The 27,838-nt window shown below is 45.7% G+C and overlaps 1 protein-coding gene across 1 annotated transcript in view; it reads left to right on the plus strand.

The window, feature by feature from the left end:
• The window catches only part of LOC139277385 (testis-expressed protein 264 homolog), a 488,096-nt gene that overhangs the window by 362,251 nt on the left and 98,007 nt on the right, over positions 1 to 27,838 (plus strand). The window contains exon 3 of the mRNA XM_070895777.1: positions 23,480 to 23,645. Coding sequence (XP_070751878.1) covers positions 23,480 to 23,645 — 166 coding nt within the window. The remainder of the gene's footprint in view (positions 1 to 23,479; positions 23,646 to 27,838) is intronic.

Raw genomic sequence — 27,838 nt, forward strand, 5'->3', positions numbered from 1 at the left:
TTTCATGACCACCAGACGTCTCAAAGCACTTTACAGCCAATGAAATACTTTTGGAGTGTAGTCACTGTTGTAATGTAGGAAACACAGCAGCCAATTTGCGCACAGCAAACTCCCACAAACAGCAATGTGATAATGACCAGAAAATCTGTTTTTGTTATGTTGATTGAGGGATAAATATTGGCCAGGACACCAGGGATAACTCCCTTGCACTTCTTCGAAATTGTGTCATGGGATCTTTTACGTCCACCTGAGAAAGCAGACGGGCCCTCAGTTTAACGTCTTATCCAAAAGATGGCAACACCAACAGTGCAGTACTCCCTCAGCACTGCACTGGAGCGTCAGCTTAGATTTACGTGCCCAAGTTCCTGGAACCCACAACCTTGTGACTCAGAGGCGAGTGTGCTACCCGCTGAGCCACAGCTGACACATATAAGATGTTGACAGCTAAAGTTCCAGTCGTTTCTGATGTCTCTACATGATGTCTGTCAGATATCTGAAACAATGCCAGAAACTGTTGGGAATGCATGGTAAGTCAGTCCTCATCTGTAAAGGGAGAAGGCAGGGCTGACCTTTGGTGAACCCTTTGTATGACCAGGTACACAACCCAAGCTTTAGCCCTTTACTGATACTACTTATTTCCAGTATTTTCTGTTTTTTATTCAGTTAGATTTCCTGTACCTTGTCCTCGAGCACTGCCAGATGGAGTGACAGATGGATTTTACTGGCTGATCCCAGCCCTTGTGGAGGTGAATACCAGCCTAGATTCTGTGCACTACAATTGAGAGGAATGCAGCTTTCCATGTTCTCAGTTGGGGTAAGGAGGCTCAGGTTCAGGATTGGGTCATATTTTTCAGTTTAGAAAATACATTCATTTTACTCTCTCCATTTCCCCCATAATATTAATACATGAATTAATCTGTCTCCTTTAGTCTCATAGTCAGCAGGCAGGTATCATTTTACTGGATATGATGCATGGAGAGAAACAATGAACTCATACATGAAGGAGAAGGGAATAGAAGGTTACAGGGGCAGGGTAGGAAGAGGTCATTAGAGTGAGAGAAGGTCATTAGAGTATAAACATAAATACTGTGGCTGCAAGAGCTGGTCAGAGGCTGGGTATTCTGCAGCGAGTGTCTCACCTCCTGACTCCCCAAAGCCTTTCCACCATCTACAAGGCACAAGTCAGGATTGTGATGGAATACTCTCCACTTGCCTGGATGAGTGCAGCTCAAACAACGTTCAAGAAGCTTGACACCATCCAGGACAAAGCAGCCCGCTTGATTGGCACCCCATCCACCACCATTAGCATTCACTCCCTCCACCACCGGTGCACCATGGCTGCAGTGTGTACCATCTACAGGATGCACTGCAGCAACTCCCCAAGGCTTCTTTGCCAGCACCTCCCAAACCCACGACCTCGACAAGCTAGAAGGACCAGGGCAGCAGGCGAATGGGAACATCAATACTTGCAAGTTCTCTTCCAAGTCACACACCATCTGACTTGGAAACATATTGTCATTCCTTCATCATCGCCGGGTCAAAATTCTGGAAATGCCTCCCTAACAGCACACTGGGAGTACCTTCACCTTATGGACTGCAGCAGTTCAAGAAAGCAACTCACCACCACCTTCACTGGGGAAATTAGGGATGGGCAATAAACGCTGGCCTTTCCGGTGACACCCACATCCCATGAATGAATAGAAAAAAACATGCTAGAGGTTGCTAAGGGTACCCAGAATTTCAGGGACCTTTATTTCTCTTTGAAGGTCTTTCTGACTGCTTGTCTGAAGGTGTAAGAAGACAAGGATGGTTCTTGGTGGAAATAACTTTGTTGTCCAGTGACCAGGATGTTTCGTGCTTCAGATTTATAAAATTCAATTAATTATTAATAATAAATCCCAACAGTTTCCAATGTAATTAACCTTTTTCATATTACCTCGAAGCATATCTAGCAATGATGAGGGATATTGCAGTGTAACCATCTGGAGAAAACTGCAGAACTCATTCAATTAAAGGGCAAGAGGCAAGCTGAGGAGGTTTGAATAATAAATGAGATGAAGAACAATAATATTTTTCATCCTTGAGAAGAACAACTCTGCTCTTCAGCAAAGAAACTTATGGACAGCAGAGACACATTGACTGCTCAGTAAGATGGAAATCAGGCTAGACAAGCAGCAGACCAGGGTGAGGCCCCTTGGCTTTGCTGTGCCCTTCATCCTGAATTCCTCTTCACATTATATAGTGCATTCTGGCTCAGGAGAATTTGAACCATTGTACACACCCAGTTCAAGGCCATTATCAATTAGGTTTCAAAATAAGTTAATAAAACTCAGTCAGAAAGCAGGTTGGAGAGAGGGTGTCTGCCCCATGGTGTGTGTGTCCTCATTGCCAATCTCTCTGTGTTTCCATCCCACATTGTATATTCTCATCGGCAATCTCAGTGTGTCTGTCCCACAGTGTGTGGGCTCATCACCAATCTGTGTGTGTCTGTCCCATAGTGTGTGTGCTCATCGCCAATCTGTGTGTGTCTGTCCCACAGTGTGTGTGCTCATCGCCAATCTGTGTGTGTCTGTCCCATAGTGTGTGTGCTCATCGCCAATCTCTGTGTGTCTGTCCCACAGTGTGTGTGTGCTCATCACCAATCTCAGTGTGTCTGTCCCACAGTGTGTGTGCTCATCACCAATCTGTGTGTGTCTGTCCCACAGTGTGTGTGCTCATCACCAATCTGTGTGTGTCTGTCCCACAGTGTGTGTTCTCATCACCAATCTCTGTGTGTCTGTCCCACAGTGTGTGTGTGCTCATCGCCAATCTCAGTGTGTCTGTCCCACAGTGTGTGTGCTCATCGCCAATCTCAGTGTGTCTGTCCCACAGTGTGTGTATGCTCATCGCCAATCTGTGTGTGTCTGTCCCACAGTGTGTGTGCTCATCACCAATCTGTGTGTGTCTGTCCCACAGTGTGTGTGTGCTCATCGCCAATCTCTGTGTGTCTGTCCCACAATGTGTGTGCTCATCGCCAATCTCTGTGCGTCAATCCCACAGTGTGTGTGTCCTCATCACCAATCTCAGTGTGTCTGTCCCACAGTGTGTGTGCTCATCGCCAATCTCAGTGTGTCTGTCCCACAGTGTGTGTGTGCTCATCACCAATCTCTGTGTGTCTGTCCCACAGTGTGTGTGCTCATCGCCAATCTCAGTGTGTCTGTCCCACAGTGTGTGTGCTCATCGCCAATCTCAGTGTGTCTGTCCCACAGTGTGTGTGCTCATCGCCAATCTGTGTGTGTCTGTCCCACAGTATGTGTGCTCATCGCCAATCTCTGTGTGTCTGTCCCACAGTGTGTGTGCTCATCACCAATCTCTGTGTGTCTGTCCCACAGTGTGTGTGCTCATCGCCAATCTCAGTGTGTCTGTCCCACAGTGTGTGTGCTCATCGCCAATCTCAGTACGTCCATCTCACAGTGTGTGTGTCCTCATCGCCAATCTCTGTGTGTCTGTCCCACAGTGTGGCCGCAATTTCGCCACTTGTGGCGAGTTGGGTGCGGCCGGCATCACTGGCGTGTAGGAAAGCAGCTCCCGACTCCATCCCGTCCTCTGTACCCAATCTTCCGTTGATTTGCCATATTAAGCCCGCCTTGCGGGGTTCCCAGCCAATTAACAGGAAGCCGGTCTGATGACGTCATCTGATGGTGTGTTATCAACCAGTTTCCTTCAAGGGACCGTGCGCACATAGCTTTTGACAGTTCTTCTGTCAGTGTTGTTGCAAACACTGAGAAGGACTGCACAGAGGTGCACGGCTGCACCCAGGCTCTCCCATCACTCCCTCCAGATGCTTCAGGAGGACCAGGCTGCAGTGGTGCAGACCTTTCAATGATCTCAGTAGATCACAAAAATGTTACTGCAAAGCCACACTCATCACATCCCCATCACTCTGCCTTCCCGACTCTACCCCTGCACATCCTTACTCACATCAACTTACCTTGCACCTCCACCCATCCCTCTCTCTCTATCTACATTATCACTTCCCCATCTCACGCTCCAATCATCCTTGTCCAATCATACCAACTAACAACACACAAGGGTAAACACTTAGGTACTTTCGCCAAAATTTATGTCAAACATTGAAATCTTTATTTTGAATACTTTGGGGCCAAAAATGCCTTTTGCACACAACCCGTTTCTACTGTTTTTACCGCAACAGTGATTGAGGTGGCCTCTTGAGTGAAATTCCGCTCTTTGGCTTTTTTTTCCAGGCGGACCGGAAGTCGCTCATAATGGCAGTGATAGTGGGGCAGTGAGCACACGAGGGACGAAAGTTGGGGGGGGTGTGTAGAGACCGCTACTGTCAGTCATCAGGGCGCCACGTCATCATGGCTCTCCCCTTCATTTAAAGATAATAGCCTGCGCGATGTTTAAACTTCGGTACACTGGGCGGGTTTCGGCTGGGCCAGGGGTCTGGCACCCAAGAGGGGGTGTCAGGTTGCCTGTTGATGGCGCGACCAAACCCGGGGCATAATTGTCAGCTCGACATGGCAGTCGGCCAACAAAAAAAAATGGCGGCCGTGGCAGTGCGTCCTCCCCTTTAATGGGAGCGCACCACCATTGCAGAAGGCCACAGCCTCACTGCACCGTCGGGGAAAAGCAGGTTTTTGCACCGCCCCATGGGAGGAAGATTTTCTCGTTGGAATTTTGCCATCGAGCTTCGGCGGTGCGCACTCTGATGATGCACTTAGGATGGATTGGCAGCAGCGGAGCGGTGCTGGGGAACGGGTCACCGCCGGGATAACACAGGAGCGAAATTTTGAAAATGGCGGCCATTTCATGAAAAGTCGGCAGCCATTGCACTCCACAGCTTGGCCGCCGATTTCCGGTGTTAAGGGCCTGAGGGAAAGGGGCAATTTTGGCCTCTTTGTGTTCTTGGACAGATTTGTGTGCACCTTCGGAAATGGCTTAGTGAGTTGTAGTGAATGGTCAGATATAGGATCTCCCTTAATGGTGATGAGGGTGAAAGGAATGGCTTGGGCATGGCAAGGTTGGTTTATGGTGCTAGTGTGGGGTGATGCCAACCTGGCACATCATGTTGCAGCCAGGGTGCACAACATCAAGTGTAGTAAATGTAGCCATGGTGAGGTCATCCCTGGCCTCCCGGGCAGCAATGTGGTCAGGTGCTGATGCCCTGTGTACTCTGCAGCATCAGGCGATTGTGGAGAAGGTTGGTGTTGTTATTGGTGATGCTGGTGTTGGGGCTGATTGTGGTGGGATTCTGAGGACCAAGGTGAGATTTTGTCAAGGGCAGCGATGCTGCTGGAATAGATGGCAGGTGAGGTTGAAATGACAAAGTGATCCGTTGATGGTGAGAGAGGTTGCTCCAAGGAAGTGACATTAAATAGAGAGTACACTGCAAACACTTCCAACCTGTACACAGCTCAAAAGTTTCTGCCAAATCCTGAAGACATTGTAAAGTGAACAGCTGTGAAATGTTCGCTTTTATACCACTTCTGCAGCAATAGAGAGTTACTGAGAACCCGATTCCACTTACCTGGCATGTTCCCTGAGGGACGACAAACCTGTCAAAGTGTTGGTAAAATTATAAGTGCATGCTTTTAATCCTCAACTTGCATTCAACTACCTGTTAACGACCTTAATTAACTGACCTGCCGCTTGCTGTCGTGTCTGCGATCCGCACGCAGTCCTGACAGGTCAGAAAGTCACACGGGCTCAGTGTGGGATTCCGACCCGCTGTCAATCGGGCCATTTTGCCAGCGGGCCCATCTCCAAACCCACACTCGCAGGACTGGGAAGATTCGGCCTGTGTGTGTCCTCATCTCCAATGTCTCAGTGTGTCTGTCCCAGTGTGTGTGTCCTCATCGTGTAATAGTTCTAATTGTGCATGATCCATGAGAAAGGGGAAGGTCAGCAGGTCAATGTGCTTTTCTCATTTCCTATCTATGTGCTGAGATCGTGCTCTTGCAAAGCATGGTGTCAGTGACAGATTAATGCCACATTTGTTTTGTGGAATTCTTCTCCAATATGATCCAGTTTGCTGTATTCCAAATTCAGCACATTTATACCGTGGGGAGTGTTCAGAAACCCTTGCTTACACTATAACTGTACATATGCAGTCGCTGAAAAGCCACAAGTGAAACTAATGTCTGGATGAAATCCTCACCAACCAGCATTGGCTCTGGTCCCCCTTCCCTCTGCACCACCATCAATGACAGAACCTTCAGCCGTCACTTTGGAATTTCCTTCCTAAACTCCTACCAGCTCACCTGTTTCAACAGCCACCTTAAAACTGACCTCTTTGACAGTGCTTTTGACCAACTTCCCCAATTCTCTCCTTCCTGTTTAAGTCCTTTAACCCCTTCCCCTGCACCTGTAAACCAGCTTGCAATGTTTAATTATGTGAAAGGTGCTATAAGAGTGCAAGTTGTGCTGCTGTTCAGTCACATCCAGTATATTGATATTACGGTATTGCCTCTCCAAAGTCAGGCCTGCAGTATAAATGAGTATTAAAGAAACACAAGAATCTCCTTGCATTTCTGCATTATTATTTTCATGTTCTTTATTTCCCTTCCCTTCCCACATTACAACAGTGACTACACTCCTTAAGTGCTTCATTGGCTGTAAAGCGCTTTGAGATATTCGGTGGCCATGAAAGGCGCTATATAAAAGAAAGTCTTTCATTTTTTCCCTTGTGAAAATGACCTGCTCCCTTCCTCTCTTCTCTTCTTACCTTAGACATATATTGCCTTTCCTCCAATGTCACTGCGTCAAAATCCTGGAACTCCTTACCTAACAGAATTGTGGGAGAACTTTCACCACATAGACAGCAGTGGTTCAAGAAGTGATTTGTGTCGATGGACATTTGTTACTGCACAGTTCCTAGTTTCTCATCATTAAGAAAATATTCCAATTTGTCTTCCTCAGATTCAAAATGGTGACCTCACATTTCCCCCACATTAAACTTCATTTGCCACAGTTTTGCCCCTTCACTTTCACTTTCTAACTTTCTGCTCCCATCTACACTACTTACTGTGCCTCCTAAACTAGTATCGTCTGCAAACTTGGATATACAACTCCCTATTCCTTCATCCAAGTCATTGATAAATATGATGAAAAGCTGAGACCCCAGTCCAGATTCCTGGGCAACACTACTAGTCATATCTCGCTACTAAGATTCTATTTTCTACCTTCCAACCAATTTCCAACCCATTTCACAACGTTGCCTTTCATTTTTGCTACTAATCTCTTGTGCACTAGCTTATCAAATGCCTCCCAGAAGTCATACAGACAACATCCGTGAACACTCTCATATGTTAGTGACTGTCTCAAAAACTTCAGCTAGATTAGCTAGACATGATCTGCCCTTCACAAATTCATGCTGACTCTCTGATCTGCTCACACTTGTCCCATTCAACTATGGGCAGGGAGGGCGTATCCCGTTCTTATCTGACAGGCACACATACACACTTCATGCTTCCACCAGGGACTGTTGGGTAGTGAGAAAGAAACCTGTCTCCTTCCTAAACCAGGGATTCTGAGGCCAACTGTAAGGCCTCTCCTGCCACTATGACTGAGACCATTTGCGTTTTGTTTAACATTTCATACCCATGTGACAGTCTAAATGAGATACAAATAATCCAGATGTAATTTCACCACAAGCTTTGGCATAAAAGAAGAGTAAGGATCAAATGGACCACTCACAGACAATGTGGTGTTAACTAGAGCATCACCCTGTTCCCACAATACCTACACAGTCGCAAGTGATCAGTGAAAGATTCAAAGTCAGCATACATTCAGAAAGTTCTTTTGCTGCATTTTCAAGCCCGCAGAGCCTTGCGGCTGTCAGTGAGTTCCTCCACCAGTTAATGCCTGGGTTGGATTTAGACTGGAGTCCTGAGAGAAAAAGAAAAAAATTCCACTGATGGTTTTCCTGACTGGGATGCAGACACATAATAACGAGGGTTCGACATCAGAAGGACAGCCTCGAAGGGCGATTTTAGCTGCATTAATATTCCAAGTGTAAATTAGCAGGAAGTGAAGACCAGGTGCAAACCAGACAAGTAGAAGGAAGGCGATTTGCTGTGTGCAGTGAGTGAGCTTTCTATGTCTATTCACATGCCAGTTGAGAATAAGAGACAATAACTGGCTCAGTATCAGCCTTGGCACCAGTGAATTTAGTCATTGCAGAAACTGTTAACTTAATGAAGCTACTTGTCTTAATGAGTATTGAAAATGGGGTAATTCTGTAAGACCAGCACCGAAGAGACACTGGGCACCAGCGAGCAGTATTTCAAGCTGCCCACCAAAAGAAGCTTTTGTAGCAAGGGATATCCATCCATCAGCTTTGTCCTTGGATTTGCAAAGTAGGATTCAATACAAAGTGGAAAAAGAACTGAACAAAATGATATGAAATGTAGCTTTTTACCTTACTGATTAACCCAGCAGGAGACAAAGCAGATGTGTTTGAAAGCGGCAAAGGAAATGTACTAATTAAAAAGCAGATAGGAAGCTGCTACAACATTAGTAATACTCTCCTACTGTGCTGCCAGGTGTCCAGTATAACGGAGTCGGACCTAGTGAGTACACATATCGCAGTGTGGGCTGGCCCATGCTGCCCCTGGGCCCTCGCCGCTTCTGGGCTTGTCTTGGTTAACTCTTGCCACTGGAACAAGACCTAGCTCTGTCAAGCCCGTGTGGTGGCTGGTGTGCAACGGCCATCACACATTCAAAAAATTCATGCACGGGCATCTTCCACCCTTCAACATGTAGTTCGGGACCTGGAATATTTAGGTCATTTTTAGGATTTAATTAAGAGGGGGAAAATAGAGTACGCGAAGAAGCTTGCCGGGAACATAAAAATTGACTACAAAAGTTCTATAGATATGTGAAGAGAAAAAGATTAGTGAAGACAAACTTAGGCCCCTTGCAGTCGGATTCAGGTGAATTTATAATGGGGAACAAAGAAATGGCAGACCAATTGAACAAATACTTTGGTTCTGTCTTCACGAAGGAAGACACAAGTAACCTTCCAGAAGTACTAGGGGACCGAGGGTCCAATGAGAAGGAGGAACTGAAGGATATCCTTATTAGGCGCGAAATTGTGTTAGGGAAATTGATGGGATTGAAGGCCGACAAATCCCCAGGGCCTGATAGTCTGCATCCCAGAATACTTAAGGAAGTGGCCCTAGAAATAGTGGATGCATTGGTGATCATTTTCCAACAGTCTATCGACTCTGGATCAGTTCCTATGGACTGGAGGGTAGCTAATGTAACACCACTTTTTAAAAAGGGAGGGAGAGAGAAAGCGGGTAATTATAGATCGGTTAGCCTGACGTCAGTGGTGGGGAAAATGTTGGAATCAATTATTAAGGATGAAATAGCAGCGCATTTGGAAAGCAGTGACAGGATTGGTCCAAGTCAGCATGGATTTATGAAAGGGAAATCATTCTTCTGGAATTTTTTGAGGATGTAACTAGTAGGACAAGGGAGAACCAGTGGATGTGGTGTATATTTGGACTTTCAAGAGGTTATTGACAAGGTCCCACACAAGAGATTGGTGCGCAGAATCAAAGCACATGGTATTGGGGGTATTATACTGACGTGGATAGAGAAGTGGTTGGCAGACAGGAAGGAGAGAGTCGAGATAAATGGGTCCTTTTCAGAATGGCAGGCAGTGACTAGTAGAGTGCCGCAGGGCTCAGTGCTGGGACCCCAGCTCTTTACAATAAACATCAATAATTTGGATGAAGGAATTGAGTGTAATATCTCCAAGTTTGCAGATGACACTAAACTGGGTGGTGGTGTGAGTTGTGAGGGGGACGCTAAGAGTCTGCAGGGTGACTTGGACAGGTTAGGTGAGTGAGCAAATGCATGGCAGATGCAGTAGAATGTGGATAAATGTGAGGTTATCCACTTTGGGGGCAAAAACGCAAAGACAGAATATTATCTGAATGGTGGAAGATTAGGAAAAGGGGAGGTGCATCGAGACCAGGGTGTCATGGCTCATCAATCATTGAAAGCTGGCATACAGGTAGCGCAGGCAGTGAAGAAGGCAAATGGTATGTTGGCCTTCATAACTAGGGGATTTGAGTATAGGAGCAGGGAGGTCTTACTGCAGTTGTACAGGGCCTTGGTGAGGCCTCACCTGGAATATTGTGTTCAGTTTTGGTCTCCTAATCTGAGGAAGGGCGTTCTTGCTATTGAGGCAGCAAAGGTTCACCAGACTGATTCCCGGGATGGCAGGACTGACATATGAGGAGAGACTGGATCAACTGAGCCTTTATACACTGGAGTTTAGAAGGATGAGAGGGGATCTCATTGCATAGAAACATACAAGATTCTGATGGGACGGGACAGGTTAGATGCGGTAGATTGTTCCCGATGTTGGGGAAGTTCAGAACCAGGGGACTTTGTCTTAGGATAAGGGGTAGGCCATTTAGGACTGAGATGAGGAGAAACTTCTTCACTCAGAGAGTTGTTAACCTGTGGAATTCCCTGTCGCAGAGAGTTGTTGATGCTAGTTCATTGAATATATTCAAGAGGGAGTTAGATATGGCCCTTACGGCTAAGGGGTTCAAGGGGTATGGCGAGAAAGCGGGAAAGGGGTACTGAGGAAATGATCAGCCATGATCTTATTGAATGGTGGTGCAGGCTCAAAGGGCCGAATGGCCTACTCCTGCACCTATTTTCTATGTTTCATTCATTGACACACCTGTGAACACATCCCTTTTCGGTGTGGAAGTAAGTCATACTCGATACAAGGGACCGCCTAAGAAGAAGAAGATAACGGAGTTGGTAAGACAATGGTCATAAATGGGTGTACAGTATAACAGGGCAGGTTTGCAGGACATTGGTCATATAGATGGGTGAGGAATTTCTGAACTTTTTTGAAATTATGTTTCCAGCCCAACGAGGAAGGAAGCAGTGCTGGATTTAGTTCTGGGGAATGAAGTGCGGCAAGTGGAGCATGTTTCAGTTTGGGTAACAGTTAGCACAATATCATTAAGTTTCAAGATTCCAGGCGTACGCGTCGTGTTCGAGTCAAAACTCGGACGGTGTCGCAACAAGAGGCGTTGCACACCCGGCGCAGCTATTCAGGGTGGTGCTGCTCAGCGCTGCCGCAAAAACGGACTGGAGGATCGCGAAGGGGCGCAGGAGACCTGAACGCCGTCTTTCACGCCGCTCCGGGGTGAAACCTGGAGCGCAAAGGACCGTAAAATCCAGCCCATCGAGACTAAAATGAAACAAAAAAAGAAGGCTTATGATAAATGTCTGGTTCATAATTCAGTTGAGAACCAAGCTGAATACAAAAAATACAGGGGAGAACTGAAAAAGTAAATAAAAGTGTCAAAGAGAGTGCCTGAGAATAGATTAGTGGGTAACATAAAAGGGAACCCAAAAGTCTTTATAAACATATAAATAATAGGGTAGTCAAAGGAAGGGTGGGAACGATTAGGGACTAAAAAGGAAATGATCTTGTGGAGGCAGCGGGCATGGCTGAGGTGCTAAATCAGTCATTTGTATCTCTCTTCACAAAAGAAGAGGATGCTGCTAATGTCACAGTAAAGGAGGAGGTAGGAGAGAAATTGGATAGGATAAAAATAGATAAAGAGGAGGTACTTAAAAGATTGGCAGCATTCAAAGTAGAAAACTCACCCAGTCTGGATGGAATGCATCCTAGGATGCTGAGGGAAGTAATAGTGGAAATTGCAGAGGCTCTGGACACAACTTTCCAATCCTCATTAGATATGAGAGTGGTGCCAGAGGACTGGAGGATTGCAAATGTTACACCCCTGTTTAAAAAAGAGGAGGGGGATAAATCCAGCAACTACAGGCTAATGTCGGTGGTGGGGAAACTTTTAGAGAAAGTAATCCGGGACAAATTAATTGGCACTTGGAAAAATATGGTTCAATAAATGAAAATCAGCACAGATTTGTTAAAGACTTTATTTGACTAACTTGATTGAGTTCTTTGATGAAGTAGCGGAGAGGGTTGATGAGGGTAGTGTGGTTAATATTGTAACAGATTTGTTAGCGAAATTGAAGCCTATGAGCTTAAAGGGACAGTGGCTGTGTAGATACAAAATTGGCTAAGGGACAGAAAGCAGAATGTAGTGGTGAACGGTTGTTTTAGATTGGAGGGAGGTATACAGTGGTGTCCCTCAGGGGGCGGTGTTGGGACCACTGCTCTTTTTGATACATATTAATGACTTGGACTTGGGTATACAGGGCATAATTTCAAAGTTTGCAGATGACATGAAACCCAGAAATGTAGTAAAGAGTGAGAAGGATAGTGACATAATTCAGGAGGATATAGACAGATTGGTGAACTGGGCAAGCACATGGCAGATGAAATTTAATGTGTAAAGTATAAAGTGATACAGTTTGGTAGGAAGAATAAGGGGAAGCAATATAAACTAAATGGTACAATTTTAAAGGGGATGCAGGAACAGAGAGACCTGGGGGGTTATCTACACAAGTCTTTGAAGATGGCAGGACAAGTTGAGAAGACTGTTAAAACGGCATTCGGGATACTTGGCTTTATAAATAGAGGCATAGGCTGAGAAATTTGTGGCCGTCACAAAGGTTGTCTGTGCCACCGTGGCTGGGTGTTAATGGCTGGCAAAAATGGTGGTGCTGGCAGGACTGAAAAATTGGCGCTGGGACTAATTACGATTAGCCCAGCGCTTAACTCACCGTGGAACACCGACTTGGTGGCGTTGGTCCCGGCAGGAGGCTCCAATGTGGCATGGCCCAAATGGTGTTGCTACTGGAAGAGCCTTCTGAAAGCGAGGCTGCAACTTCAGAAAGCATTTTCGTTTTCTTTAAAGTGCAATGCATTCTGAAATTTAAAAAATTTAAATGATGTAAAAATATGCAATTTTTAGTCATTACAGCTCAACTGCCTCTGGAAAAAAAGGAGTCTTCAGCTCTTAACGTTGAATTCCCTTCCAGCCTAAAAAAAAATGGGGAAAGTGCTAACACAAATGGCTCAGCAAACCAGGGATAGGGCACCCAGAGTCTGACACACAGCACTCCAGCTTTGTGCAGGGGGTCAACACTGCAATAGAGGTCCTCTACCCACAGGAGCCTGGTCGCCCTTCAGGAAGAACAATGTGGGACAACATCACCGAGGCTGTCACTGCCAGCAGTGTTGTCCCCACTACCTGGCCTCAGTGCCCAAAGAAGCTTCATGACCTCAGACCAGCGGTCAAGGTCAGTGAATGCATCTTCACAAGCTGTCTCCTACCAAACGCATCATGAGCCTCACACACTGCTCACTGCACGACCCTCCCACCCCAACATTCACTCACTTACAACAATCTGTACCAAACACGCGGCACACCTCCCATTCCTAGTCTCACCTCACCCCGTTGGAGGAGACGGTGCTGGCCATACATGGCAGGAGCATGGCTGAGCCTTTGGCTATCGGCGGGGCTGAAAGGATGCAAGATGACGGTATCCTCATACGCTATCCTTCTTCTCACACGTACCTCTTGCTTTCACACTCTCCCTTCACCACAACTTCACCCTTGTGCCTTCCTTATTTCACACACCCAAGAAATGCAGCCTGCCCAGCCAGTGACCAAGAAGAGAGAGAGGAGAATGAAGCATAAGAAGAAGAATGTAATGTATGCACCTATGAGTATGCTCACGGGTTTGTAGAGCTGTTGAGTGGGAAGTGGCTGAGCCAGTCACGTAATGTTCACAAGACTCAATAAAATCCCAAGTAAGTTAGTTTTAGCGGATCCACGATGTGGCAGGTGGTTGTGAGCCTGGTGGATGAACTGGTAATGTGTAGTGTGATTGTTAAACCATTGCTACTAAACCAGCTAGTTCATAATAGAAATGTGTTGCTATGAATTCTTAAGTAAAGAACCCATGAAACAAATACATTACAAAGAAGAAATACCATAACTTGATTTCACACCACCAGCTCTACAAGGTCGACCAGCAAGGCCATTTGCAGTGTCCCCTACTGAAAGTCAGTAAAGTTCCACCAGCCATGCTGCAGCCAATGGACTAGCACTGCGAGACATCATAAGAACATAAGAACAAGAAATAGCACCTGGCCCCTCGAGCCTGCTCCGCCATTTAAGAAGAATCATGGCTGATCTGATCATGGACTCAGCTCCATCTAAAAAAATACCACGAAACATTCCCAAAACATTACCCACGCCACCACAACATAAATCGCAAAAGAAATTTAAAAAAAAACAATCGCACTTAGCTTAGGAGTCCATTACTTACCTTTTCGCTGTCAGGATCATTGGACCGTACTGATTTTCCGGGCGATCAGTGCAAGGCACACTTTGCGGCGAACGGGTCGGGCTAAAGTTCAAACTCGCGCCGGTGTCGTAACCAGGGGCGTTGCACACCGGGCCCAGCTCTTCCGAGTAGTGCTGCTCAGCGCCGCCGCTAAACTGGACCCGAGGATCACTGAGGGGCACTCTAGGCTGACCAGAACACCTCACCGCTGCCATTGTCGCTGTTCCGGGGCGAAAAACAGAGCGCAGAAGACTAGAAAATCCAGCCCATGGTGCCTGATGAATGCTGCTTATGCCGAGGTTGCCCTGATTAAATTGCATCATGAATTATTAACCTATTGATTCACATTAATTGTTTCTAGTATTTTGGATTACTCTTGACCCATTATATCCGTTAGTAATCATTTATATTTTTATGTAAGAACATAAGAAATAGGAGCAGGAGTACGCCAATTGGTTCCTCGAGCCTGCTCCGCCATTTAATAAGATCATGGCTGATCTGATCATGGACTCAGCTCCACTTTCCTGCCCGCTCCCCATAACCCTTTATTCCCTTATCACTCAAAAATCTGTGTATCTCCGCCTTAAATATATTCATTGACCCAACCTCCACAGCTCTATGGGACAGAGAATTCCATAGATTTACAACCCTCTGAGAGAGGAAATTCCTCCTCTTCTCAATTTTAATCGGCGGCCCTTTATTCTGAGACTATGTCCCCTAGTTTTAGTTTCCCTTATGAGTGGAAATATCCTCTCTGCATCCACCTTGTCGAGCCCTCTCATTATCTTATATGTTTCGATAAGAGCACCTCTCATTCTTCTGAACTTCAATGAGCATAGGCTCAAACTACTCAACCTATCTTCATAAGTCAACCCTCTCATCTCCGGAATCAACCTAGTGAACCTTCTCTGAACAGCCTCCAATGCAAGTATATCCTTCCTTAAATACGGAGACCAAAACTGTATGCAGTACTCAAGGTGTGGCCTCACCAATACCCTGTACCGTTGTAGCAGGACTTCTCTGCTTTTATACTCTAGCCTCCTTGCAATAAAAACCCACATTCCATTTGCCTTCCTGATTACTTGCTGTACCTGCATACTAACTTTTTGTGTTTCATGCACAAGGACTCCCAGGTCACTCTGTAATGCAGCACTTTGCAATTTTTCTCCATTTAAATTATAATTTGCTTTTTTATTTTTTCTGTCAAAGTGGATAACCTCATATTTTCCCACATTATACTCCATCTGCCAAATTTTTGCCCACTCACTTCGCCTGTCGAGATACCGTTGTAGATTTTTTGTGTCCTCCTCACAATTTGCTTTCCCACCCACCTTTGTACCATCAGCAAACTTGGCTACATTACACTCGATCCCTTCATCCAAGTCATTAATATAGATTGTAAATAGTTGAGGCACCAGCACTGATCCCTGCGGCACCCCACTAGTTACTGTTTGCTAACTGGAAAATGACCCATTTATCCCGGCTCTCTGTTTTCTGTTAGTTAGCCAATCTTCAATCCATGCTAATATATTATCCCCAACCCCGTGAACTTTTATCTTGTACAGTAACCTTTTATGTGGCACCTTATCGAATGCCTTCTGAAAATCCAAGTACCCCACATCCACTGGTTCCCTTTTATCCACCCTGCTCGTTACATCCTCAAAGAACTCCAGCAAATTTGTCGAACATGATTTCCCTTTCATAAAACCATGCTGACTGCTTGATTGAATTATGCTTTTCCAAATGTCCTGCTTAATGGACTCCAGCATTTTATACATTCTGTTTATACATTCTGTCCCTTACTGTCATGCTCTGGTTTTCATTTCCCCCAGGGCTACCCTGCTCTATTGCCTTCTCCATATTCTTTGAATTTTTAAATTTTCACTCACCTCAATCCTCCCCCTCCACTAATTAGTTTAAAGCCCTCTCTACAGCCCTAGTTATTTGATTCGCTAGGACCCGAGTCCCAGCACGGTCTAAGTGGAGCCCGTCCCAAAGGAACAGCTCCCTCTTACCCCAGTACTGGTGCTAGTACCCCATGAACCAAAACCTATTTCTCCCACACCAATCTTTGAGCTATATGTTTAACTCTCTGATCTTATTTACCCTATGCAAATTTGCTCGTGGCTGAAGTAGTAATCCTGAGATTATTACCTTTGTGGTTCTGCTTTTAACTTGGCCCCTAGCTGCTCATAATCCCTCAGCAGAACCTCTTTCTTTGTCCTATCCACGTGGACTACGACAACTGGATCTTCCCCCTCCCGCTCCAAATTCCTCTCCAGCCCTGAGGAGATGTCCTTAAGCCTGGCATCGGGCAGGCAACACAGCCTTCGGGACTCACGCTCTCGGCTGCAGAGAACAGTATCTATCCCCCTAATGATACTGTCCCCTATCACACCAACGTTTCGTTTTACTCCCCCCACTTGAATGGCCCACTGTACCACGGTGCTGTGGTCAGTTTGCTCATCCTCCCTGCAGTCCCTGCTCGTCCACACAGGGAGTAAGAGCCTCGAACCTGTTGGACAAGAGCAAGGACTGTGGCTCCTCCATCACTCCATCTTGAGTCCCCATACCTTCCTCACTCATAGTCACACCCTCCTGTCCCTGACCATGGATCGAATTTGAATTGATTAATCTAATTGGTGTGGCTAGCTCCTGGATCGCGGCATCCAGGTAACTCTCCCCCTCCATGATGTGTCACAGTGTCTGCAGCTCGGATTCCAGCTCATCAACACGGAGCTGAAGTTCCTCGAGCTGCAGACACTTGCTACAGGTGTGGTCGCGATGGACCTCAATGGTGTCCACCAACTTCCACATGTCGCAGCAGTGTCACATCGTCTGCCCTGCCATTTATAATGGATTTAATTAATTAGATTTCTTTTTTAGTTATTAATCCAGGCCCCTAATCTAAGGCCCATAATTTAAAGCAAGAAAAAAAGAGAGAAAAACTCACCAACCAATCACATCCCTGCCTTCCTTAGACGTCGAATATAGTCGCCCTGTTCTCCTTTGTCGCCTTGTCTTACCTGCACGCGCTGTTCCTTGCGGTGGCTGGCCGCTGCTGCTGCATTATCCCCGCTTCTGTCGGTGTTGGATCGGCAAAAGCAAATACAAGACTCTCAGTAAGGGAATGCACAAAGGTGATTAGTTCATTTCTTGAAGTCATGTTGGATGCATATATGGATAAAGTAGGATTGGAAAGATTGCTTTGTGGTAGCTTTTAGTTCAGCATTCTGGCCAAGAGGACGCTGTGATGATCAGTAACAGAAGGAAGGTAAGGTATAGGACAAATGTTAAAAGGGGAATTGGGCTTGTGTTCACTGGTACCGCAGGTGGATGATTCCATTCCTGATATCCCGACCAAAAGAGGGCTGCTTGTTTCCTCCTCTTCTGCGTCTTTCTCTTCCCTCTGCGAGCGAGAAATCTGAAATAAAAGCTAGAAATACTCAACTTCGTGACCTGAGACATGGACTCTGTTTCTTTCTCCATGGATGCTGCCTGCAACCTCGCAAGTATTTCCAGCATTTTCTGTCTTCTCAGAGGCCTTCCTTTACCATCTGAGACCGTGCAAGCATCCAGCAGTACTCCCTGCACACTTAAAAAACTTTTAACATGTATTGCTCCAAGCCACTACTTCAATAAAATGTTAAAATTCGTGTCGAAAAGCTTAAATGCAAACTTACCTGAAAGATCTGTGTGTACCTTTTAAGAGGTGCTGACAGCATCGCTGTCAGTTTGCTGAGCGCTGGGTTTTCCGAATGAGTTTAGGACCCAATGCTGAACTCAGCGTGAAGGTCGAAGTTTGCTGTGTTGATGTTAAGTTGGCGCTGCATGCCATTTTTTACATTTCCAGGGCCAGCGCTGCTATCAGCAAAGCTAAGGCCCTCATGAAAAAGATGGCAGCCGAGTCCCATGACAGAATAGGGCACTAGTGTGGCGGCCACCATTTTTCAACCAGATCACGGCGAAAACTCATACCGGTAAGTGGCCCAATTTCTAGGCCATAGAGTAAAAAGCAAGGAAGTTATGCTAAACCTTTATAAAACACTGGTTAGGCTATAACTGGAGTATTGTGTCAATTCTAGGCACCACACTTTAGGAAGGATGTCAAGGCCTTAGAGAGGGTGCAGAAGAGCTTTACTAGAATGGTACCAGGGATGAAAGACTTCAGTTATGTGGAGAGATTAGAGACATATGTCTTGTTATCCTTAGAGCTGGGAAGTTTAAGGGCAGATTTGATAGTGGTGTTCAAAATCATGAAGGGGTTTGATAGAGTAAATAAGAGGATACTGTTTCCATTGGCAGAACGGTCGGTAACCAGAGCTCACAGATTCACGGTAATTGGCAAAAGTGCCAGATACGACTTGAGGGGAAAAAAAATGAATGCAGCAAGTTGTTGTGATGTGGAATGCACGGCCTGATAGGGTAGTGATAGAAGTTACAATAGCAACCTTCAAAAGGGAATTGGATAAATACTTGGTGTAAACATTTGCAGTGTCAATGGGAAAGAGCAGGTGAGTGGGACTAATTGAATAGCTCTTTCAAAGAACTGGCACAGGTTCGACGGGCCGAATGGCCTCCTTCTGAGGTGTACAATTCTATGATTCTAAAAGGATTTTCAATAAACTATTTTGGAATATTTATTTTGTTCACCTTATCTTTATTAATAAATTGCACACCAACCAATCAGCTGCAAGAAACTTGGATATAAAAACTTTGTTAATGCCAGTGTGACACAGGAATTATTTTCCTGCACGACTTATATCATCTCATGCTGTTGCGATTGCTGCAGGTCAGGGCCATAAAAAGAATGGCAGTGTGGCGGTCCGAGAGCAGCGTGGAGGCATGTCACTTCAGGGAGCAGCGCGAGCTGGTGCAGGAGGGCGACGACTTGGAGAAGGGCGACTGGATTGGACGTCACCAAAATCAAGGTCGAGGATTGGAGCGTGGGCAGGTACAGCAGGAGAGGCGGCAAGTAGCAGAGGAGCAGCGAGGTCGGGGCGAAGGAGCGGCGAGAGATTGTAGAGCGACGTGATCGGGGCCCAGGAGAGGCGTCAGTTCGGGATTGGGCCCAAAAGAGGTGAGGGTCCAGGGGCAGCACGGGCCAGCCCACACTGCGATATGTGTGCGCACTAGGTTCGTGCAGCAGAGCAGGTCTCCAGTCGTCTTGCCACTGGACCAAGACCTAGCTCTGTCAAGCCCGTGTGGTGGCTGGTGTGCAACGGCCATCCCACGTTAAAATCCACACGCAGGCATCTTCCACCCTTCAATATGTAGTTCGGGATCTGGAATGTCAGGTCCTTCATTCAAACACCTGTGAACTCATCCCTTTTTGGTGTGGAAGCAAGTCATCCTCGATACGAGGGACTGCCTAAGAAGACATAGTTTGCCCATCTACATTCACTGCACTTTAAAATAGTTAATTATCTGTGAAGAGCTTTGAAATATTCATGAGATAATGAAGACAATTTCTAAATGTAACTTATTTTCTTTAAAAATGTAATTTAAAGAAAACATTTGAAACAATAATTCCAAGCCCATGTCACACAACAGCAGACTGATTAGCACTGACACTGCCTTCAGCTGCACTGTAATATGTAAAAGAAGTCAGTGCATCATTAAAACTGTCTTTTTAAACTCATTCCCTAATTAGTTTTTAACATATTGTGTATGGTATAAACAAACTGTATTATGAAATTCATGGCATTAGATGTTTCTGGTGCTGAACATTACTGTCTTCTGACTTTGGCCCATGCCTTTTAACCTACAGTGTGTTGAATGGTGTATTTGGCTTACCATGATGTTTTTCACTGTTGAACTAAAGTATTGAATGGTGAGGGGTATGTTACGGGCATAGTATGTTCCATAGGGAGTGTTACAGAGAGACAGGTGCCAAAATAAGCATGGTGCATATAGTGAGATAGTGATATATTGAATGGTTTGCTGTATAGTGAGGGACATTATATATATATATATATTTTTTTTTTAAAATGCATCGTTGGTGATATTTCTCCAGCGATTTGAGATGTCTACTGTACATGGTCCACGTCTCTTGAGCCATACAGGAGGGCGGGTATTACTATAGCCCTGTAGACCATGAGCTTGGTGGCAGATTTGAGGGCCTGGTCTTCGAACACTCTTTTCCTCAGGCGGCTGAAGGCTATACTGGTGCACTGGAGGCGGTGTTGAATCTTGTCATCAATGTCTGCTCTTGTTGCTAAGAGGCTCCCGAGATATGGGGAATGGTCCACGTTGCCCAGGGCTGCGTCAGGGAGAAATACCACCAATGATGTCTCCGCAAGATCCTACAAATCCCCTGGGAGGACAGACACACCAACATTAGCGTCCTCAATCAGACCTCATGTTAAGAGTGGAAGCAAGTCTTCCTCGATTCCGAGGGACTGCCTATGATGATGATATATATGGTGGTACTTTATAGTGAGGGAGTGATGTATTGAGGATTGTGTATAGTTAGATTGAGTAATAGAGGTGTGTGATAAATATACCACAGATAACAATACATACAATAGTATAATGTAACACAGTAGGACACAGTGTGATAGATATAACATACTGAGATTGGATAATTACAGGGATATTATATAATAACAACAGTGATTGAGTAATATCACAGAGAGTCATTGGGTGAGTAAAATATAACACTACAATGTGATACATACAGTGTAATATATTACAGTAAGTTTGTGTAATATTGCTATGATGGGGACAGAGCTATATCATCAATAACAGCTTGCAGTTATGTAGCACCTTTCGCATAGAGAAGTGGCTAAACTTGCTTCGCAGAGGCATGAGGAAGGAGCGATCAGGAAGAACGATCAAAAGCTTGGTCACAAAGCTGGGTTTTAAGGAGGAGAGAAAGACAGAGAGACAAAAGGGGTTTACGGAGGGAATTTCAGTGAGTGGGGCCTAGATGGCTGCAGGCATGGCCAGCAATAGTGAGGTGAATGGAGGGTGTGCAAAAAACGGAGTCAGAGGAAACCATCATGCTTCAAACAGGAATGTTTCTGTATTATGTTACACCTGACTTGCTGAGTATCTCCAGCATTTTCTCTTTTTAATTCAGATTTCCAGCATCCACTGTATTTTGCTTTTGTAACTGTATTCATCATTATTGGCAGTCCCTCAAAACAAGGATGACTTGCTTCCATGCTTATATGACTTTAGATAGAGAGAATAATGTAAGTTAAAGATTAACTTCACATTAGCTGCAGCAGAGGCATTGGGGGTCATTTTGACTTTGTGCGATAGTGTAAAACAGGGATAGGGAATCGGCAGCCCTTTTACATCTCTCATTTTTATTTGTGAATCCACACTGGCTGCTGTTTACTAAGTTATTGTTGTACAAATAGTACTCAAATTTACTCCAGATAATCAATTCCATTATTTTACATGGGATTGAAGTAAGACTTGTTCAAAATTACTCAGTATTTGGAGTGTCCTCATTTGACTTTGAGTGGGTTGGATTTTATTCCTAATTTATTATGCAAGAGAAAAAGAAAAACCAAAATGTCTGATCCACAATTGAAACAAGGAGCAGTTCATCTTCTCATTTGATTATATCTGATCACTAATGGAAACTCGTATGCAAATTGAAGTGACCAACATTTATGTACAGTAATTTTTTTCGAATTTATCTGCCTGATGAATTTTAATAAGGAAGAAGTGAAAGTGAATGAAGTGGAAGCCGGCTACTGTTTCCCCTGGAGGGCTGCGGTGAAAGTCCATGAAGTGGGAGCGGGTCATAGAATCATAGAAGTTTACAGCATGGAAGGAGGCCATTTTGGCCCATCGTGTCCGCACCGACCAACAAGAGGCCATCCAGCCTAATCCCACTTTCCAGCTCTAGGTCCGTAACCCTGCAGGTTACGGCACTTCAAATGCACCTCCCAAGTATTTTTTAAATGTGGCAAGGGTTTCTGCTCCTTGGTTGTTGACCCCTCTGCTAAGGGAAATAGGCCCTTTCTATCCACTATATCCAGGCCCCTCATAATTTTATACACCTCAATGAGGTCTCCTCTCAGCCTCCTCTGTTCCAAGGAAAACAAACCCAGCCTATCCAATCTGTCCTCACAGCTAAGATTCTCCACTCCCGGCAACATCTTCGGAAATCTCCTCTGTACCCTCCAGTGCAATCACATCCTTTCTGTAATGCGGTGACCAGAACTGCATGCAGTACTCCAGCTGTGGCCTAACCAGTGTTTTATACAGTTCAAGCATAACCCCCCCTGCTCTTATATTCTATGCCTCATGATTCTGACCCAGTAGAGCATTCTGCATAACTATTCTATTTTATTCTATGTCACTGTGTCCCGTGGAGTGCTGCGTGCTTCAAACAGATTCTGGCATTATGCAGAATGCCCTATTGGGTCAGAATCATCAATGAAGCTCCCAGCAGACGGTGGCACTGTTGACAGGGCTGAGCTTTAGGAAGTACCCAGAATGGGAGCAGTTATCGTCAGGGCACTGCTTTGTATAGCTGAGTAAGTTGAATTCTGATTTTGTTACATGAGATTGCGAGGTCCTATCTGTCTGTGCTGTTCCACCCAATCTGAAGTTTCCTGTATATGCAATCCCAGGTTTATCTCAGTATAACATTCCCAGTGCCTGCAATCCCAGGTTTATCTTAGTCTGAAGTTTCCCATTTTGGGTTTGTCTCCTGCTGATATTTTCTGAAAGATTGTCTGCGGTATGTCGCTGATGTATTTAAAGGACCAGTACCGCAATAATTGATGGCAAGGGAGTGCCACATCAATGCCAGGAATAGACACTTCAGAAAACTAATGTTTATTTTTGCCTTCTTTCAAGCTGTATTTGAATGGAAATACAGCATCAGATTCAATGAGTGCATTCTTCTATACACAGTGTGACACAGTGTCTTGCAACCGTCCTTTAAATATACTTTAGTATCCTGATCAGCAACACAGCCAAAGGTTATTCGTGTGGGATTGGCACTTCTGGAGTTACTCCATTGTAACGGTGTCTTTCAGAGCTCAGCACAGCAAGCTCCTTTAGTAGATGGATCATTGTCTCAATGTGCTATCTTATGTACTGTGACGCCAGGTACTTTAATCAAACACTCACTAATGTCTCATCTCCTGTCAGCCATTAGTGTGAAGCTATCTATACAGACTTTAGCCCTGGTTAGTATAGTGTGATTCTATTTTCCTCAACTTTCACTTTTCATCTTCTTTAGGAAAGGAAACTGTGTGCCCACCCATGTCTGGAGATCTATCGTGGAGACCTGATCTACTACATGTGCCCTCTGGCACGGCAGGGGGACTTCTACGTACCTGAACTAAAGGAGGCTGACAAGAAACAGAAAGAGGAAGAGGAAGAGGATGCATGTACAGACATCACAGGTAAATAGCAGACAGTATCTCCAGGTGCACATAAAGCATCACAGGTAAATAGCAGACAGTGGCTGGGAAATTTGATACCGCTGGAAAATGGGCGATGCGAGATATGCCCATGCCCATTCAGAAAGCGCAAACAGCACGTCACCTTCGTGCTGCCTACTAATTGCCATGATTGTACCACACAGCCCAGCTGGTGGTCAAAGTTCACTTTGCTGGAGCGACGCTAGCTTTACTTAAAGCTAGCTTGCTTCTTTTAAAGGCCGTCTGCAGCTCTTAAAGCTGGGCAGCCTTCTGCAGATAAAAAGGAAATAAAATTGCTTCAACGCTAGGCAGTCTGCACCTCCTAAAGACTGCTTTTTGCTGATCAAAAATGCTAAAAGTGCTTCAGCACTAACACAAATGGCTCAACAGGCCAGAGAAAGGTCAGTCAGGATCTCAGATGCACCAGTCGAGGCCTTTGTGCAGGGGTCAACACTGGAAGAAAGGTCCTCTACCCACAGGGGCCCAGGAGGCCCTCCAGAAAGAACGATGCGAGGCGAGGCGGTCACTGCCAGCAGTGTCGCCCCCAGGACCAGGCTCCCACGCCCAAAGACGTTTCATGACCTCAGACCAGTGGTCAAGGTCAGTGAATGCGTCTTTACAAGCGGTCTCCTAGCAACTGCACCACTAGCCTCACATACTGCTCCATGCACGCACCCCCCCCGCAACACCCACCTGCCAGCAATCTGTACCAAACATGAGGCACACCTCCCATTCCTAACCACCTCACCCTCTTGGCGGAGATGGTGCCGGCCATTCTTGGCAGGAGCATGGCTGAATCCTTGGCCAGTGGCGGGGTTGAAAGGATACAAGGTGCTGGTATCCTCATACTTTAGCCTCACATCCCACTTCCCCCTCATCCCACAATCTCTTTTGATTTACAAGCGCATGGTGTAAGCAGGCACCTCTTGCTTTCCCCCTCTCCTCTTACCGCAACCCTATCCTTGATTGATCAAGAAGAGGGAGAGGAGAGTGAAAAAGAAGAAGGAATAACATCACTCGATTTCACACTCCCAGCCACCACTCCTCGGGGTCCAGCAAAGTCATCTGCAGTGTCCCCCACTGAACGTCAGCAGCCTTTCACCAGCCATACTGCAGCCACTGGGGTAGCACTGCGTAACAGCACTAGGACAAGCAAAGGTATACGTAAGGCACTCACTAAGGGAATGCACAAGGGTGATTAGTTGATTTTTTGATGTAATATTGAATGGATAGAATTGGATTGGAAAGTTTGATATGTGCTTGCTTTTATTTCAACATTGTGGCCAAGAGGACGCTGTGATGGCTAATAACGGAGGGGAGATAAGGTGTGGGACAAATGCTAAAAGGGGAATTCGGGTTGTGTTCACTGGTACCATAGTCGGATGATTCGATCCCAGATATCCTGGTCAGAAAGGGACTGTCTGGGATGCCTCTTTCCTTTCGCTTCCTCCTTTTCTGATTCCTCCTCCTCTTCTTCCTCCTCCTTCTCCCTCTGCGAGCAGCTGGTCCCCTTTGCTGCCCAAGGGGGACTGCAACGAGAGCACACAGGAATGGGAGCAAGTGGTGTTCTCAAAGATCTGCCTTTAAGAGCCGAAGCCTGGTAAACATCCTGCAGCATTGTCTCAACTCTCTGCACACTTCAACAACTTTTTTAACGTATTGCAACAAACCACTACTCCAATAAAATGTAAAGAAACCAGTACAAAAGCAAAAAACTAAATTTACCTGAAAGTTGTGTGTGTGGCTTTAAGAAACGCTGGCCGCTGTTCTGTTATACTACTGCGCGCACATTCTTCCGTGCATGGCTTGAAGAGGGTATTATTAAGAGTGCAACGCCCCAAATATCAGATGGTGCATCAATTCAGGCATTGCACGCCGATTGACATCACGATCTGGACCATTTATATAGCGATGCGAGAGCAGGCAGTGGCAGTGCTTCCTACCTGCCCGAAATGGTGTCCGCCGTGTTCCGCACTGGAACAATCTAATACTCGCTGAACGGTGCCCCCGACAGCTTTTTCTTTCGATGCACCATTCATTTCCTCTGTCAGCCCTGGTTGTGCGGCGGCCATTGACGGTAAAGGCCCAATTCTGCCGCCGGCAGTCGGCCAGACTATTGTGCCCCCTAGTTCGGCCAGGCCGCCAACAGGCAGCCTGGCACTCCCTCTTGGGTGTCAGGCCGCTGACCTGGCCAAAACCATCCCTGATGGGCCAGTGGCCGATCCTAAAGATTTGCCGATTCTCTCCCCTTTAAAGGAGATACGTGGTGACGCAGACGCGCAATGACATCACCACCGCTCCGCTGCTGAGTGACAGCGGTGGAGACTCTGTCCCGCCTCCACTTCCGCCCCTCACCAGCACTTACCGCCGCACCTCCGCCCTCATTATGACCAACTTCCTGGCTGCTTATAAAAAAGACAAAGACCTGAATATCGATCAAGAGTCGACCTCTTCCAAGATGGAGGTAAAAGCACTTAAAAAGCAGTAAATGCGGCAGCTTTCTAGTGGGCCGGAATTTCGGCCCCATGGCATCTAGTTTTGGACACACCCACAAGTGGAAACATTTTATCCATGTCTACCCTATCAAATCCTTTCATTATATTAAAGATTTCCATCGGCCTTCCGTTTCAATGAGAAAATAGGCCCAGCCTGTTCAGTCTTTCCTGACAATTCAAATCTGCTGATACTCAGTGCCAGGATCTACGCCTCTACACCTGTAACCCGCATAAGTCTTGTGTTTCTAGACAGCTGTTTTCGGAGAGGCGAGGAGAAAATTGGGGAATTTTTGTTTCAACATTTGAACATGGGCACAGGAACAATAAAGATATTGTAGACTATTGTCCTCGGCTAGTTTTACTGCTATGTCAACATGTCAACATAACCTTCCGGAAATACTAGGAGACCGAGGGTCTAGTGAGAACGAGGAACTGAAGGAAATCCTTATTAGTCAGGAAATTGTGTTAGGGAAATTGATGGGATTGAAGGCCGATAAATCCCCAGGGCCTGATAGTCTGCATCTCAGATTACTTAAGGAAGTGGCCATAGAAATAGTGGATGCAATGGTGGTCATTTTCCAACGTTCTATAGACTCTGAATCAGTTCCTATGGATTGGAGGGTAGCTAATGTAACCCCACTTTTTAAAAAAGGAGGGAGAGAGAAAACAGGGAATTATAGACCGGTTAGCCTGACGTCGGTAGTGGGGAAAAATGTTGGAATCAATTATTAAAGATGTAACAGCAGCGCATTTGGAAAGCAGTGACAGGATCGGTCCAAGTCAGCATGGATTTATGAAAGGGAAATCATGCTTGATAAATCTTCTGGAATTTTTTGAGGATGTAACTAGTAGAGTGGACAAGGGCGAACCAGTGGATGTAGTGTATATGGACTTTCAAAAGGCTTTTGACAAGGTCCCACACAAGAGATTAGTGTGCAAAGTTAAAGCACATGGTATTGGGGGTAATGTACTGACGTGGATAGAAAACTGGTTGGCAGACAGGAAGCAAATAGTAAGAATAAAAGGGTCCTTTTGAGAATGGCAGGCAGTGACTAATGGGGTGCCGCAGGGCTCAGTCCTGAGACCCCAGTTATTTACAATATACATTAATGATTTAGACAAAGGAATTGAATGTAATATCTCCAAGTTTGCAGATGACACTAAGCTGCGTGGCAGTGTGAGCTGTGAGGAGGATGTTAAGAGGCTGCAGGGTGACTTAGACAGATTAGGTGAGTGGGCAAATGCATGGCAGATGCAATATAATGTGGATAAATGTGAGGTTATCCACTTTGGTGGCAAAAACAGGAAGGCAGAATATTATCTGAATGGTGACAGATTAGGGAAAGGGGAGGTGCCACGAGACCTGGGTGTCATGATCCATCAGTCATTGAAAGTTGGCATGCAGGCACAGCAGACGGTGAATAAGGCAAATGGCATGTTGGCCTTCATAGCGAGAGGATTTGAGTATAGGAGCAGGGAGTTCTTACTGCAGTTGTACAGGGCCTTGGTGAGGCCACACCTTGAATATTGTGTACAGTTTTGGTCTCCTAATCTGAGGAAGGACATTCTTGCTATTGAGGGAGTGCAGCGAAGGTTCACCAGACTGATTCCTGGGATGGGGGGACTGACATATGAAGAAAGACTGGATCGACTAGGCTTATATTCATTGTAATTTGGAAG

This window comes from Pristiophorus japonicus, chromosome 12 (genome assembly GCF_044704955.1).
Source record: "Pristiophorus japonicus isolate sPriJap1 chromosome 12, sPriJap1.hap1, whole genome shotgun sequence".
Lineage (NCBI taxonomy): Eukaryota > Metazoa > Chordata > Chondrichthyes > Pristiophoridae > Pristiophorus > Pristiophorus japonicus.